We start from the raw sequence: 12708 nt of genomic DNA, 5'->3' as shown, positions 1-12708 counted from the left end.
ATGGTGAAACCCCGTCTCTACTAAAAATGCAAAAATTAGCTGGGTGTGGTGGCAAACGCCTGTAATCGCAGCTACTGGGGAGGCTGAGGCAGGAGAATCCCTTGAACCTGGGAGGTGGAGGCTGTAGTGAGCCGGGATTGCACCACTGCACTCCAGCCAGAGCAACAGATCAAGACTCCACCTCAAATAATTAAATAATAATAACAAGAACAACAACAAGTAAATAAAGTCAAGTTGGCCGGGCCTGGTGGCTCATGGCTGTAATCTCAATGTCTTGGGAAGCTGAGGTGGGCAAATCACCATAGCTCAGAAGTTCCAGGGTGGTCTGGAACTTCTGGAGTGAGCCACTGTGACTGGCGGACTTTTTTTTAATTGAGCCAACAAAGTCCTTGGTTTTACTTATTCCAGATGGGTTTTCTGTTGCTCACAGCTTGAAGGATCTACAATAAATGAGGAAATAAAAAGTTCTAAATCCCCAATTATTTATTTGGCCTTGATGAAAGTTGCAACTAGAGATCAAACTTTTAATCGTAGGAACTTGGGAGAATAAAAAACTTCTATTGGCACAATTGCTTTGAGGATACAAAGCACTAAGCTATCCTGTAACACCTTGGCATAAGAAAACAAGCTGGAAAGACCTTCAACACCACCAAGGATACAAATATTATTAGCAGGTTGGGGAAATTATATCCTGATTTAAACACTGTGTATGTGATCATCATGAATGGATTTCCACCTGCTAGAAGTTCTCCTGGTGCATCCTGATTTGTTACCTAATGGTTTATGGTTCTACAACTCCCGACTTTGAGCCTATATACTTGCTTTATTCATTTGTTGTGGGAAACTGAATTCGAATTCACTTATCACCCTTGGAGTAGTGAAACCGGGAACTATTATGTAACTTCACTGATACTGTCGTAATTGACTAAGGTCGCATAAAAGATCGGATCCTTTTAGAGACAGGATAAATACTTTTGTTCTTGCATATATTATGTAAGTAGAAACAATGATAAGACAGTGAGATTTATTCTTACCTTTTCCATTGACTTCTTTGGTCTTGCCTTCCATTTAACTATATGAGGAACTTAAGACAGGTTATAATCATCCTAACTTTAGGGACAAGAAACAGGTAAGGAGGGAGAGAGCAGGACTCTAGTGGCAAAACAGAGCAGATTGAACGCAGTGCTTTGGTAATTAACAAGAACTCACATTCTTGCCAGCCTGACCTGGCCTCTCCGCCTTGGCTCCCACCCAGGTGTTGCTCCCTGAATGTAATTGAAAGTAATGAAGCTACATGTGTCTAAACTCTCAATTAATTGTTTTCTGAATTCCAAGTCAATCTGGAAGATGTTAGTGTATTTTGTTATTCCTAATGAGGCTCCCCTATTAAGTAATTCAAGGTAATTTACATCTTGTATACAGTTTGGCTTCACTGCATTTCCTTTGGTGGTAATAAATAAGTACTGAAATATGGATAATGACCATGGAAGGGCTGGTGGTATTATTGAGCATCCACACTTCACTGCTTTTTCGATGTGCTTTGTTTTTTAATGCTATACGAATGTGTGTTTTTGTTTGGTATTATGATCACTAAAGGCTGTTTTCATATCTCAGATTATGAGAAGGATCAGTCTGTTAAACTGCCCACATTAAACACAATGTTGTGAATAACTTATGCTAATGTGGTAGGGCTGTATTTTAGGAATGCATTTAAGGATGCAATCTCCCAGCAGAAAAAACGGTCAGTAAAAAATATGAGGCTGCTTAATGCTACTGTCAGTAAATTGTGCAGCAGTAATCAGTAGCTCCATAAGAAACTCATGGCTATGGCCGGGCACAGTGGCTCACACCTGTAACCTCAGCACTTTGGGAGGTGGGCAGATCACTTGAAGTCAGGAGTTTGAGAACAGCTTAACCAACATGGTACAATCCCGTCTCTACTAAAAATACATAAAAAAAAAAAAAGGAAGAAAGAAACTTATGGCCAGCTAACACCAGATAGAGATTACTCATCTCTATTTCAGTGTTTCTAAAGGTGTTCTGAATCCTGAAGCAACCAGAGTTGGTTCTCTTACAACCATTTTGGGTATCTGTGACTTGGAAGTGAGGCACCAGTGCTCACAGGGCATGCTTTACAAACTTACAGTGGCTGGTTACGCTGGAAGGAAGATAGGAAGAAAACAGGGGAGCAGGCTAATTCCAGATGCCCAGCGGGAAGACAGGCCCTTCTCTCTCACGGTTGTGATTCCCTGCTGTTGTAGTTTGGTGATGACCAGTTCAAAGATGCCAGAGAGAACTCTGGCCTGAAGCAGTGCTTCTCAAAGTGTGGTTGGTTTCTAGTGCATGCAGGGATTCTGGTTCATTGAGATAAAATACACATGCGATTTACTATTTTTACAATTTTAAAGTGTAGAATTCAGTGACATTTACTAAATTCACAATTTTGTGCAACCATCTCCACTATCTCATTCCAGAACATTTCATTGGCCCACAGGAAACTCCATGCCCATTAAGCAGTTACTTTCCAACACTCCCAACCCCCATGCCTGAGAACCACCAATCTGCTTTCTGTCTCTATAGATTCTGGACATTTCACATAATGGAATCCTACAACATGTGGCCCGTTTTGTCTTTCACTTAGCACAATGTTTTCAAGTGTCATCCATATCGTAACAAATATCAGTACTTCCTTTTTATGACCAAATAATTTGTTGTACCATATTTTTCTAATCCATTCATCAGGTGGCATGCATTTTAGTTGTTTCTGCCTTTTGGCTATTGTGAATAGTGCTGCTATGAATACTCATATGTAAGTTTTTGTTTGAACACTTGCTTTTAATTCTTCTGGGAAGAAAGTATAGGCATTAATCTCTGCTCACTCAAAAGGAGGTGACCGAATATCCTAAATTCTTCAACCATTCAACAAATATTTACTGAAAACCTACTCTCTAGCTGCCTAGAACGCCAAGCCCTGGGAATACAAACTGCAATGAATAAGAGGCATCATCCCTGTCCTCCGTGGGAATAACACAAAATTCAGTAAGTGAGTAAAACACAGGCTTGACAGCATTTAGGATTAGGAATTCCTTTTCCATATGTTATTAAAGGAAAGTAAAAGCTGGTCACAGAGCACCTGGGCAAGATGCTCTAACTGGATGCTTTCAGATGAAACCAGCAAACACAACTAAGCGCAGTGACGTCTGTCACCTTACATCATAAACCTCAAGTAGGGAGGTTCCCAAGTGGGTCCAGTGGGCAGCTCCACATCATCAAGGATCTAGGCTTTCTCCATCCTTCTGCTCTGCAATCCTCCTGGCCACACTAAGGAACAGCCACCCAGGCATCATGTTCTCTCACGGAACACGGACCAAGAAACAAGTGGGGGTTGGGAGTGTTGGAAAGTAACTGCTTAATGGGCATGGAGTTTCCTGTGGGCCAATGAAATGTTCTGGAACAAGATAGTGGAGATGGTTGTACAAAATTGTGAATTTAGTAAATGTCACTGAATTGTACACTTTTAAATTGTAAAAACAGTAAATTGCATGTGAATTTTATCTCAATGAACCAGAATCCTGCATGCACTAGAAACCAACCACACTTTGAGAAGCACTGCATTAGGCCAGAGTTCTCTTTGGCATCTTTGAACTGGTCACCACCAAACTACAACACCAAGATCCCTTCTCAACCACTTCTTAGGTGCAAGAGAAGCTTTCCCAGAATACTTCTCAGATCTGTTCTGCCCAAATTGCCCCACAGCCTATTCCTAAGCCAGTTACTGAGAAGGAATTGGAATCAGGTGCTATGAATAATTTATGATTAATCAAGTTGGAGGCTGGAAGGGGCCGCGTCCCCTGGGGAGTATGATGCCTGAAAAAAATACAGGCGCTGGAAAAATGTAAGAGGGAAAAAGAACGGCTGCAGGAAAGGCAGCCAAGCGTGTCTGCATCGGTGCCCATGCCAGATTTCCTGGAGGAAGTCCAGTCCAGCGTTCTCTAAACTCCAGGCCTCAACTGAGTATCTCAAAAGAAAACAAATATCCAAACATCAGCGTGTCCAAGACTGAATTCATCACTCTCATGAAAGTAGTCTCTTCCAGCGGTGACTAATACTCCCACCAGATGCTGGAGCCAGGAACATAAGAGCCACCATACCTTCTTCCTCAGCACTACATCTAGCTCATCACCAAGTCTCTGAATCCGTCCACTCTCTTCACCTCCATTGCCACCATCCTAATCCAAGTCACTATCAGCAATTCCCCGGAGCTTTGCAACAACCACGTTTGGCTTCCCTGCATCCGTTTGTATTTCTCTCCAAACTATTAGTTCACAGTGCAGGTCGGGTGGCCTTTTCAAACCCAAATCTGCTCATGTTCAAAACTTGCTTCCCACTGCTCTTAGAATAGGGACGACTTTGAGCTTGAATAGGCTGTGCACACCCCACCTCGAGACTGCTGCACTTGCTGTTCCTCCTCCGGCCCCTTGTCACCCCTCTCTCTCGGCTTAACTGTCACTTGCCAATTAGGTCAGGTCCCTCTGCTGCAAGCCCGTAGAGAGCTGTGCGCCTGTCCTTCAGGGCACTTCTTCTCCACCTACAGACAGACCTGTGCGAACACGGAGCTACTATTTCCCGCAGCATAACGCCTGGCACACGGTAAGTGCGCAATACGTAGCTGTTGCGCGGCTAAATGTATGCATAAGCTCAAAGCACAGTGGCCGATAAGAAACACGGACGCGGTCCGGGGAGAACACACACGCAACCGGGCCCGCACCACCAGTCCGCGCCGCCGGGACAGCGGCGGTGTCTCCGGCCAGCAGCTCCGCCCCTGGGCCCCGCCCCTCCCTGTTGCGCGGAGGGGGCGGGGCTCAGACGTCGCGTGACGTAACAGCAGCCAGTCGGTGATTGGGCCTCCGGGCCAGCCGGCACGGGAAGGGGGCGTATCCCCGCGCGCTGATTGGCTGTCGGGCGAGGCTGGGCGGGCGGTGGCGGCGCGCGCGGGCGGGCGCCGGGAGGGGCCGGACCGGGTAGGGCCGGGAGGGCGGCGGCGGCGGCGGCGGCGGAGCTGGCAGCATGGGTCCTCGCCGCCGGCTTCGCTGAGACGCGCTCGCCTGGGCTGCCCGCCCGGCCCGCTGCGGTCGCGGCGGCATGAAGGGCGCTGTGGGGAGCCCCGTGGCCGCCGCCGGCGCCGTGATGCAGGAGAGTTTCGGCTGCGTGGTGGCCAACCGCTTCCATCAGCTGCTGGACGACGAGTCGGACCCGTTCGACATCCTGCGCGAGGCCGAGCGCCGGCGCCAGCAGCAGCTGCAGCGCAAGAGGCGCGACGAGGCGGCGGCGGCGGCGGCGGCCGGGGCTGGTCCCCGCGGCGGCAGGAGCCCGGCTGGGCCCTCGGGCCACCGAGCCGGCGCGGGCGGCCGGAGGGAGTCGCAGAAGGAGCGCAAGACCCTCCCGGCGCCCGGCGCGCAGGGGCCCGACAGCCCTGGGGGCGGCCTGCAGGCGCCGGGTACGCGGGGGGAATGGGGGCGCGGGCCTGGGCGCGTCCCGCTATGAGGCTGGGGTCCCGGGGCCGGTTCCCGGAGGCGGGGCCGGGGAAGAGCCGGGAGAGTTGAGGGCCCTGGTGGCCGCCGAAGGTAGGAGAGGGGCGGGGGTCACACCCCTTCCAGCCGTCAGCAGCCGGATGCGGGGTTCCGGGGGAAGCGCAGTCTTCGGGTGGGGTGGGGTGGAGCCCCCAACCCTGGCACTGAGCCTTTACGGCAAGTTGGACAAAGTTGAGGGAGGTTGCTGGGGTGGCGTGTGGGGGCGAACGCTGAGGCCGCTACCCCGGGGCGCCCACATCCAAGCTGGCGGGGACCTTCTGCATCCTCCAGCCCAGCCTCTGCAGGATTGATGTCGGAGCCACCCGAGAGCGCGGTGGGGAAGAGGAGGGCTCCCGGCCCCGGGGCTGGGGGGTCTCTGTGATGCAGGAGGCCTGGGCGACCTCGGGGCGGCCTGTGACGTCCGGGCCCGGGCGGGGCGGGCGGGGTACCTGGCGCGGTCCGACCTGGCGCCTTCGCCCCTTCCCCGGCCGGTAGCGTCCAGCAGGCAGCGGGCATCGTATTTCAGTACTTCGTGTGGTGTTGATGGGATGTGGAGCTTATAAATAACTTAAGGCTGGTTTAAGAAAAGCGTTTTTAACCTTTCCATCAAGAATATTCGGAGTTCCCCACTCGCTGTTGAGCAAGCAAAACCAGTGCGCAGCGTGGTGTCCTGCTGCCTGCGGTCGGGGAGGGTGCTTGAGAGTTCATCCTCCACCTGAACTGCGTCAGTGGCAGAGCCGGCAACACTCCACCTGTGTTTCCTCTGTTTTCTTTAAATGAGACAGCGGTCCCAAGGTTTGCAGAGTGTTACGATTAAGATGTGTAGTTTGACCACTCCTGCCAACGCTTGGCAGTGTGTTCAACTTGGTTTTATTGGTTTGTTCCTTGTTTGATAACGATTGTGCATCGCAGCTTTGTGGAAAGCTCTCAGGTTTAAGTATTCGGGCTTTGATGTGCAGCTGGATCATGTTGACCTTTTATTTGTGAAAAGTTAAATCCAGGGTCATCACTCGAGAATCAAGTCACTGCAGTAAAGATGTTGAAAATGATTTTAAAAAATGTTATTGACTATCTCAGGACTCTTTGGTAGGCCAGTAAATTTCTGAGCCTATCTAAACTGTGAGACTGGAGATACATTGTGCATTTTACATCCTGGTTTTTTTTTTATGTTTTTCTCTTAAACGTATTTACATGAATATGATAAAAGAACTGAGGATGGCTAAGTTTTTCTTCTCCATTTGTATTTTAACGAATGAAAATACGTCTTCTATTCCGAGAAACGTGAGACAAGTTAGTACTGTTAATACATTGATTTTTAGCCTTTTTAAAATTGTCATGCATTTTTGTGATAAAAATTTTAAGCAGTTCCAAAATGCATAAGGTTAAGTGAAAATCCTCTTATTTTTCCTGCTGACACTTTGCATTTATATACATAAATGCACGGGGCTATTTCTTTTCTTTCTAAACTTAAATGATACAAACTGGGTTGCAACCTGTTTCCTGCACTTGCTGTTGTCATGTGGTACACTCATAACTTTTTTTCTGTCAGTTGTTCCGTCTAAGTGATCTGGCTTTTGAAATCAGATATTTAGTTGATTTTGTAGTTAGAATGGAAATTTTATCATTGAAGTTCTTTTTCAAGTACGTGTATTTTTCAGGTGCAAACAGCTCATTAATTTCCATTTATGTAGCTGCTGTACTAAATTTATCTATGGTGGGTCAAAGAGCTAATCTCTCAAGGTTTTGTAGCCCTAGTTGATATGAAACACTGTACCAAATTTTTAATTTTGTTAGAATATTGTAAGTGAATGTTTAGTGTAGACAAAAATAAAATATATTTGATATCATAGAAATACTAATCCTGAAGGAATGTGGAAGTCGCAGGCTTTTCGTATGGAAATGTAGGGTTTTTGTTTGTTTGTTTTTGAGACAGTCTTGCTTTGTCGCCCAGGCTGGAGTGCAGTGGCATGATCATGGCTCACTGCAACCTCCACCTCCTGGGTTTAGGCAATTCTAACTGGGCTTCCTGAGTAGCTGGCCTTACAGGCATCTGCCACCACACCTGGCTACTTTTCTTTTTTCTTTTTTTTTTTTTTTTTGAGATGGAGTCTTGATTTTCTGTCACCAGGAGTGCAGTGGCACCCTCTCGGCACACTGTAACCTCTGCCTCCCGTGTTCAAGCGATTCTCCTGCCTCAGCTTCCCCAGTAGCTGGGCTACAGGTGCATGCCACCAAGCCCAGCTAATTTTTGTATTTGTTTTAGTAGAGACAGAGTTTCACCATGTTGGCCAGGATGGCCTCTATCTCTTGACTTCGTGATCTGCCTGCCTTGGCCTCCCAAACTGCTGGAATTACAGGCGTGAGCCACCACACCCAGCCAAAAATGTAGGTTTTTAATGTCTGACTATCTGTCTAGCAATCTACATAAACCCTTGAGTGAGCCTTGCTCAGTAAGTTCATTCTTGAAGTCATGAGAGGTCGTTTCAGTTTTGGTTTTCCCAGCCTTTTAGTATTATGTGTGTTGAACCAAAGCTCAACTTTATTTTGTGGGAAATCGTACTGTAATTTTTATTGTATTCTGTTTCTTTACATGGGCTTGGTTTAGATGGTGATGAATGCATGTGCCAGCCTTTTATTGGAAAGGTTAGTGAAATGCAGTGCTTGCATTCTCCACTTGGAGCTGCTGATCCAGCACAGAAAAACAAGCCCAATTCCTGGCAGTGTTGATCTCTTAGTACTAAATTGTGAGGAAAAAATTGGATGCTGATTATCTTTGTTGTGGGAGATTTGGGAGGGAGAATGAGATGTTTGCCTGAAACTGATAATTATTCTAATTATCTTTGTTTTGGGGGGTTTGGGAGGGAAAATGAAATGTTTACTTGATATTGATAATTATTCTAATAAGTTGCCAGTTGTATTTAACAGTTTTCAGTTTATACTGTTGGAGAAGGCTTTTATATGGTGTACAGTAGATGTCCTATTTTGTTTGATGAATTACAAATTTAATTGACACAATTAAAAAATAACTTGGAGGGGCCGAGTGCAGTGGCTCACGCCTGTAATCCCAGCACTTTGGAGGCCTGAGGTGGGCGGATCACGAGGTCAGGAGTTCGAGACCAGCCTGACCAACACGGTGAAACCCCGTCTCTACTAAAAATACAAAAATTAGCCGGGCGTGGTGGCACGTGCCTGTAATCCCAGCTACTGAGGAGGCTGACGCAAGAGAATAGCTTGAACCTGGAAGGCGGAGGTTGTAGTGAGCTGAGATTGCGCCACTGTATTCCAGCCTGGGTGACAGGGTGACACTCCATCTCAAAAAAGCAAAAAACCCGAAACAACAACAACAAAATTGGAGGAAGCAGAAAGGTGGGATAAGCAACTAAGTAATTGTGTAGTTGAGTGGCGATATTAAAAGACGTTTTTAAAACTGTAGGTTGGAAATAGGAAATCTGAAACTGTGTTAAAATAACTCTTTTTACACTGAGGTAAAGCTATGAGAAAGTATTGTTACTGTTGACATTTTCTGATGAGTGTTATGTCATGACCTATTATAATTTTCAACTTATCAGATAATTAACTTTCATAGTGGCTTTTTCTACCTTACATTTTTTTTTTTTTTTTTTTTTTTTTTTCTGAGACGGAGTTTCGCTCTTGTTACCCAGGCTGGAGTGCAATGGCGCGATCTCGGCTCACCGCAACCTCCACCTCCCAGGTTCAGGCAATTCTCCTGCCTCAGCCTCCTGAGTAGCTGGGATTACAGGCACACACCACCATGCCCAGCTAATTTTTTGTATTTTTAGTAGAGACGGGGTTTCACCACGTTGACCAGGATGGTCTCGATCTCTTGACCTTGTGATCCACCCGCCTCGGCCTCCCAAAGTGCTGGGATTACAGGCGTGAGCCACTGCGCCCGGCCTACCTTACATTTTGAACGCCTTTTCCAATTCTGAACGCTCAACGCATGTGCGCCCAGACCTGATGTTGCCCACTCCTAGGCAATTGGGGACAAGTATCAGTGACAGTGGGGGCTGTGTGGTGGCTCATGCCTGTTATCCAGCATTGGGAGGCTAGGTGGGAGGATCACTTGAGCTCAGGGGTTCAAGACTAGCCTGGGCAACAAAATGAGACCTATCTCTACCAAAAAAAAAAAAAAAAAAAGGCTGGGCGCGGTGGCTCACGCCTGTAATCCCAGCACTTTGGGAGGCCGGGGCGGGTGGATCACGAGGTCAAGAGATCGAGACCATCCTGGTCAACATAGTGAAACCCCGTCTCTACTAAAAATACAAAAAATCAGCTGGGCATCGTGGCGCATGCCTGTAATCCCAGCTCCTCAGGAGGCTGAGGCAGGAGAATTGCCTGAACCCAGGAGGCGGAGGTTGCGGTGAGCCGAGATCGCGCCATTGCACTCCAGCCTGGGCAACGAGCGAAACTCCGTCTCAAAAAAAAAAAATTAGCTGGTGTGATGGTGCATGCCTGTGGTCTGAGTCTGAGCTACTCAAGAGGCTGAGGTGGGAGCATCACTTGAGTCCCAGGGGTCAAGGCTGCAGTGAGCTATTATCATACCACTGCACTCCAGCCTGGGTGACAGAGTGAGACCTTGTCAAAAAAAAAAAGTGTCATTATCTTGATATGTCCTCAATAAAAGCATAATGCTCTGCTGAGTGCAGGGGCTCATGTGTGTAATCCTAACACTCTGGGAGGTTGAGGCAGGTGGATCACCTGAGATCATTCAAGACCAGCTTGGCCAACATGGTGAAATTCTGTCTCTAGTAAAGATATAGAAAAATTAGCCAAGCATGGTGGCACAGGCCTGTAATCCCAGCTACCTAGGAGGCTTGAGAATTGCTTGAAACCAGGTATCGGAGGTTGCAGTGAGCTGAGATTGTGCCACTGCACTCCAGCCTGGAAGTCTGGATGACAGAGTGAGAATGTCTCAAAAAAAAGAAAAAAGGCAGCTGAGTGTGGTAGCTCATGCCTCAGTACTTTGGGGGGCCAAGACGGGTGGATCACCTGAGGCCAGGAGTTCAAGACCAGCCTGGCCATCGTGGTGAATCCCTGTCTCTACTAAAAATGCAAAAATCTTAGCCGAACGTGGTAGCTGCAGTCCCAGCTACTCAGGAGGCTGAGGCGGTAGAATCACTGGAACCTGGGAGGTGGAGGTTGCAGTGAGCCAAGAACGTGCCACTGCACTCCAGCCTGGGGGATAGAGTGAGACTCTGTCTCAAAAAAAAAAATAAAGGCTGGGCGCAGTGGCTCACGCCTGTAATCCCAGCACTTTGGGAAGCTGAGGCAGGTGGGTCACAAGGTCAGGAGATAGAGACCATCCTGACAAACATGGTGAAACTCTGTCTCTACTAAAAATATTTAAAAAAATTAACCAGGTGTGGTGGTACGTGCCTATAGTCCCAGTCACTCGGGACTCAAAAAAATCCATTAACTTGAATAAATGTAATATTTTATAGTTATGCAACTAATGTGAAGAGTAATTTGTACTAAGAAAAACTGAAGCCACTATTGTAAAAATTGCACATAGTGAGATCTTTTATACGAAAAAAAGATAGACTTTTGAAGATTAAAGACATGAGAAAGTTCTCCACGATGTATTTACCAAGTATCAGATGGCTTCAAACTTAGACTTTGCTTAAGATGTTTAAAGCATTAAAACCAGAGGGGAGTAGAGCAAGGCGAGAGGAAAAGACCAGAGTCTCTGGTCCCAGCATGGCGTCTAAGTGCCAAACTCTCAGGGGACAAAGAGATGTCCTCAAGTACTGGCTGACTCTCGGGCAAGTTGGCAAATAGCAGGTTTTGGTTCATATTCAAGAAGTTCTAGTTGCAAGTCTATATATCTCATAGAATAGCAGGAAAATCTGTTTTCAAAATAAAAATATAAACACCACAAACTTTAAAAACAAAAGCCTTGGCCAGGCACGGTGGCTCATCCATGTAACCCTGGTAATTTCAGGGGGCCGAGGTGAGATGTTTAAAGCATCCATGTAATTTCAGGAGGCTGAGGTGGGTGAATTGCTAGAAGCTGGGAGTTCGAGACCAGCCTGGCCAGCATGGTGAAACCCTGTCTCTACTAAGAATACAAAAATGAGCCAGGTGTGGTGGTGCATGCCTGTGATCCCAGCTTCTCGGGAGGCTGAGGCACAGAATTGCTTGAGCCCGGGAGGCAGAGGTTGCAGTGAGACGAGATTGTACAGCGCACTGCACTCCAGCCTGTGTGACACAGTGAGATTCTGTCTCAAATATAAGTAAGTAAATAAAAACAAAAACCTTAGTAGTATGCCAGTGATAAGCCATAGCTGCCATGGTTTTATGTGCAGTTGGGATTCTAAAAGTACAGTCTGAAATACAGGGTATTCTTTCATTTTCTAGATAGGGCTTACATACTGTATTTTGTCAAGCTGCTTTTGTGAACTGTAGCGTATTTAGTAAAATATACCCACCACTGTCACAGCTTTTGGGAGGTGCCTGTAATTATAGGTGAGCCTAGTTTGTCATATACTTTCTAGGATATAGGGAAAGCATGATTTAATAGTAATGTTCTATTAAAAAGTAGTACTGTGGGCAGTTGTAGTATGAACAACTTAAAATTTACAAGTACGTGTAAAGTTTAATACTCTCGCAGACGTTGTGTTCCAGCTCTCTGCTTTGATTTTCTGGTAGGCCAGAAGCGGACCCCTAGAAGAGGGGAGCAGCAAGGATGGAATGATAGCCGCGGGCCCGAGGGGACCCTTGAAAGAGCCGAGCGGAGACCCTACAGGGAATACCGGCCCTATGAGACCGAGAGGCAGGTGGACTTCACAGCTGAGAAGTTTGCAGATGAAAAGTATGTGCTGCAGTTCTCAGCAGGGTGGGTGGGGAACCGGAAAGGTTTTCAAAAAAAAAAAAAATGCTACTTTACTGGCTACTGCTTTTTGTGGTGCCAGTCCTAGGAATGTTTTCCTAATTTACGTGCAGTTCATGTTACCTTAGCTGATGGGAGGGATCTTCCTTTTGCCTCATAGATGACTTTACATCTTGGTTCAGAAAATGATTGTACAATTAAAAGTGAATTGCTTATTGGTAACTGTGAAGAGCACTTGTAAAAAGAAATTACACAGGAGTGTGTTGAACTGGTTAAGTTTTCTTTTGA

The 12708-nt window shown here is 46.7% G+C and overlaps 1 protein-coding gene across 2 annotated transcripts; it reads left to right on the top strand.

The window, feature by feature from the left end:
- Positions 1 to 4994: 4994 nt before the first annotated feature.
- Positions 4995 to 12701, top strand: LOC116546808 (intracellular hyaluronan-binding protein 4-like). Of its 2 annotated transcripts, none has more exons than XM_032272962.1 (2): positions 4995 to 5497; positions 12240 to 12701. In XM_032272962.1, exons 1-2 carry the CDS (start codon positions 5143 to 5145, stop codon positions 12506 to 12508), a joined length of 624 nt encoding a protein of 207 aa, XP_032128853.1. In that variant the 5' UTR covers positions 4995 to 5142; the 3' UTR covers positions 12509 to 12701. The 2 variants fall into 2 exon arrangements, with proteins under 2 accessions (XP_032128853.1, XP_032128852.1); XM_032272961.1 differs by having other exon boundaries at positions 12237 to 12701.
- Positions 12702 to 12708: the final 7 nt, after the last annotated feature.

This window comes from Sapajus apella, unplaced genomic scaffold (assembly GCF_009761245.1).
Source record: "Sapajus apella isolate SASKATOON/1434 unplaced genomic scaffold, GSC_monkey_1.0 scaffold1432, whole genome shotgun sequence".
Lineage (NCBI taxonomy): Eukaryota > Metazoa > Chordata > Mammalia > Primates > Cebidae > Sapajus > Sapajus apella.
Note: the sequence above shows the minus strand (reverse complement) of the source record. Positions and strands in the feature narration are given on the sequence as shown.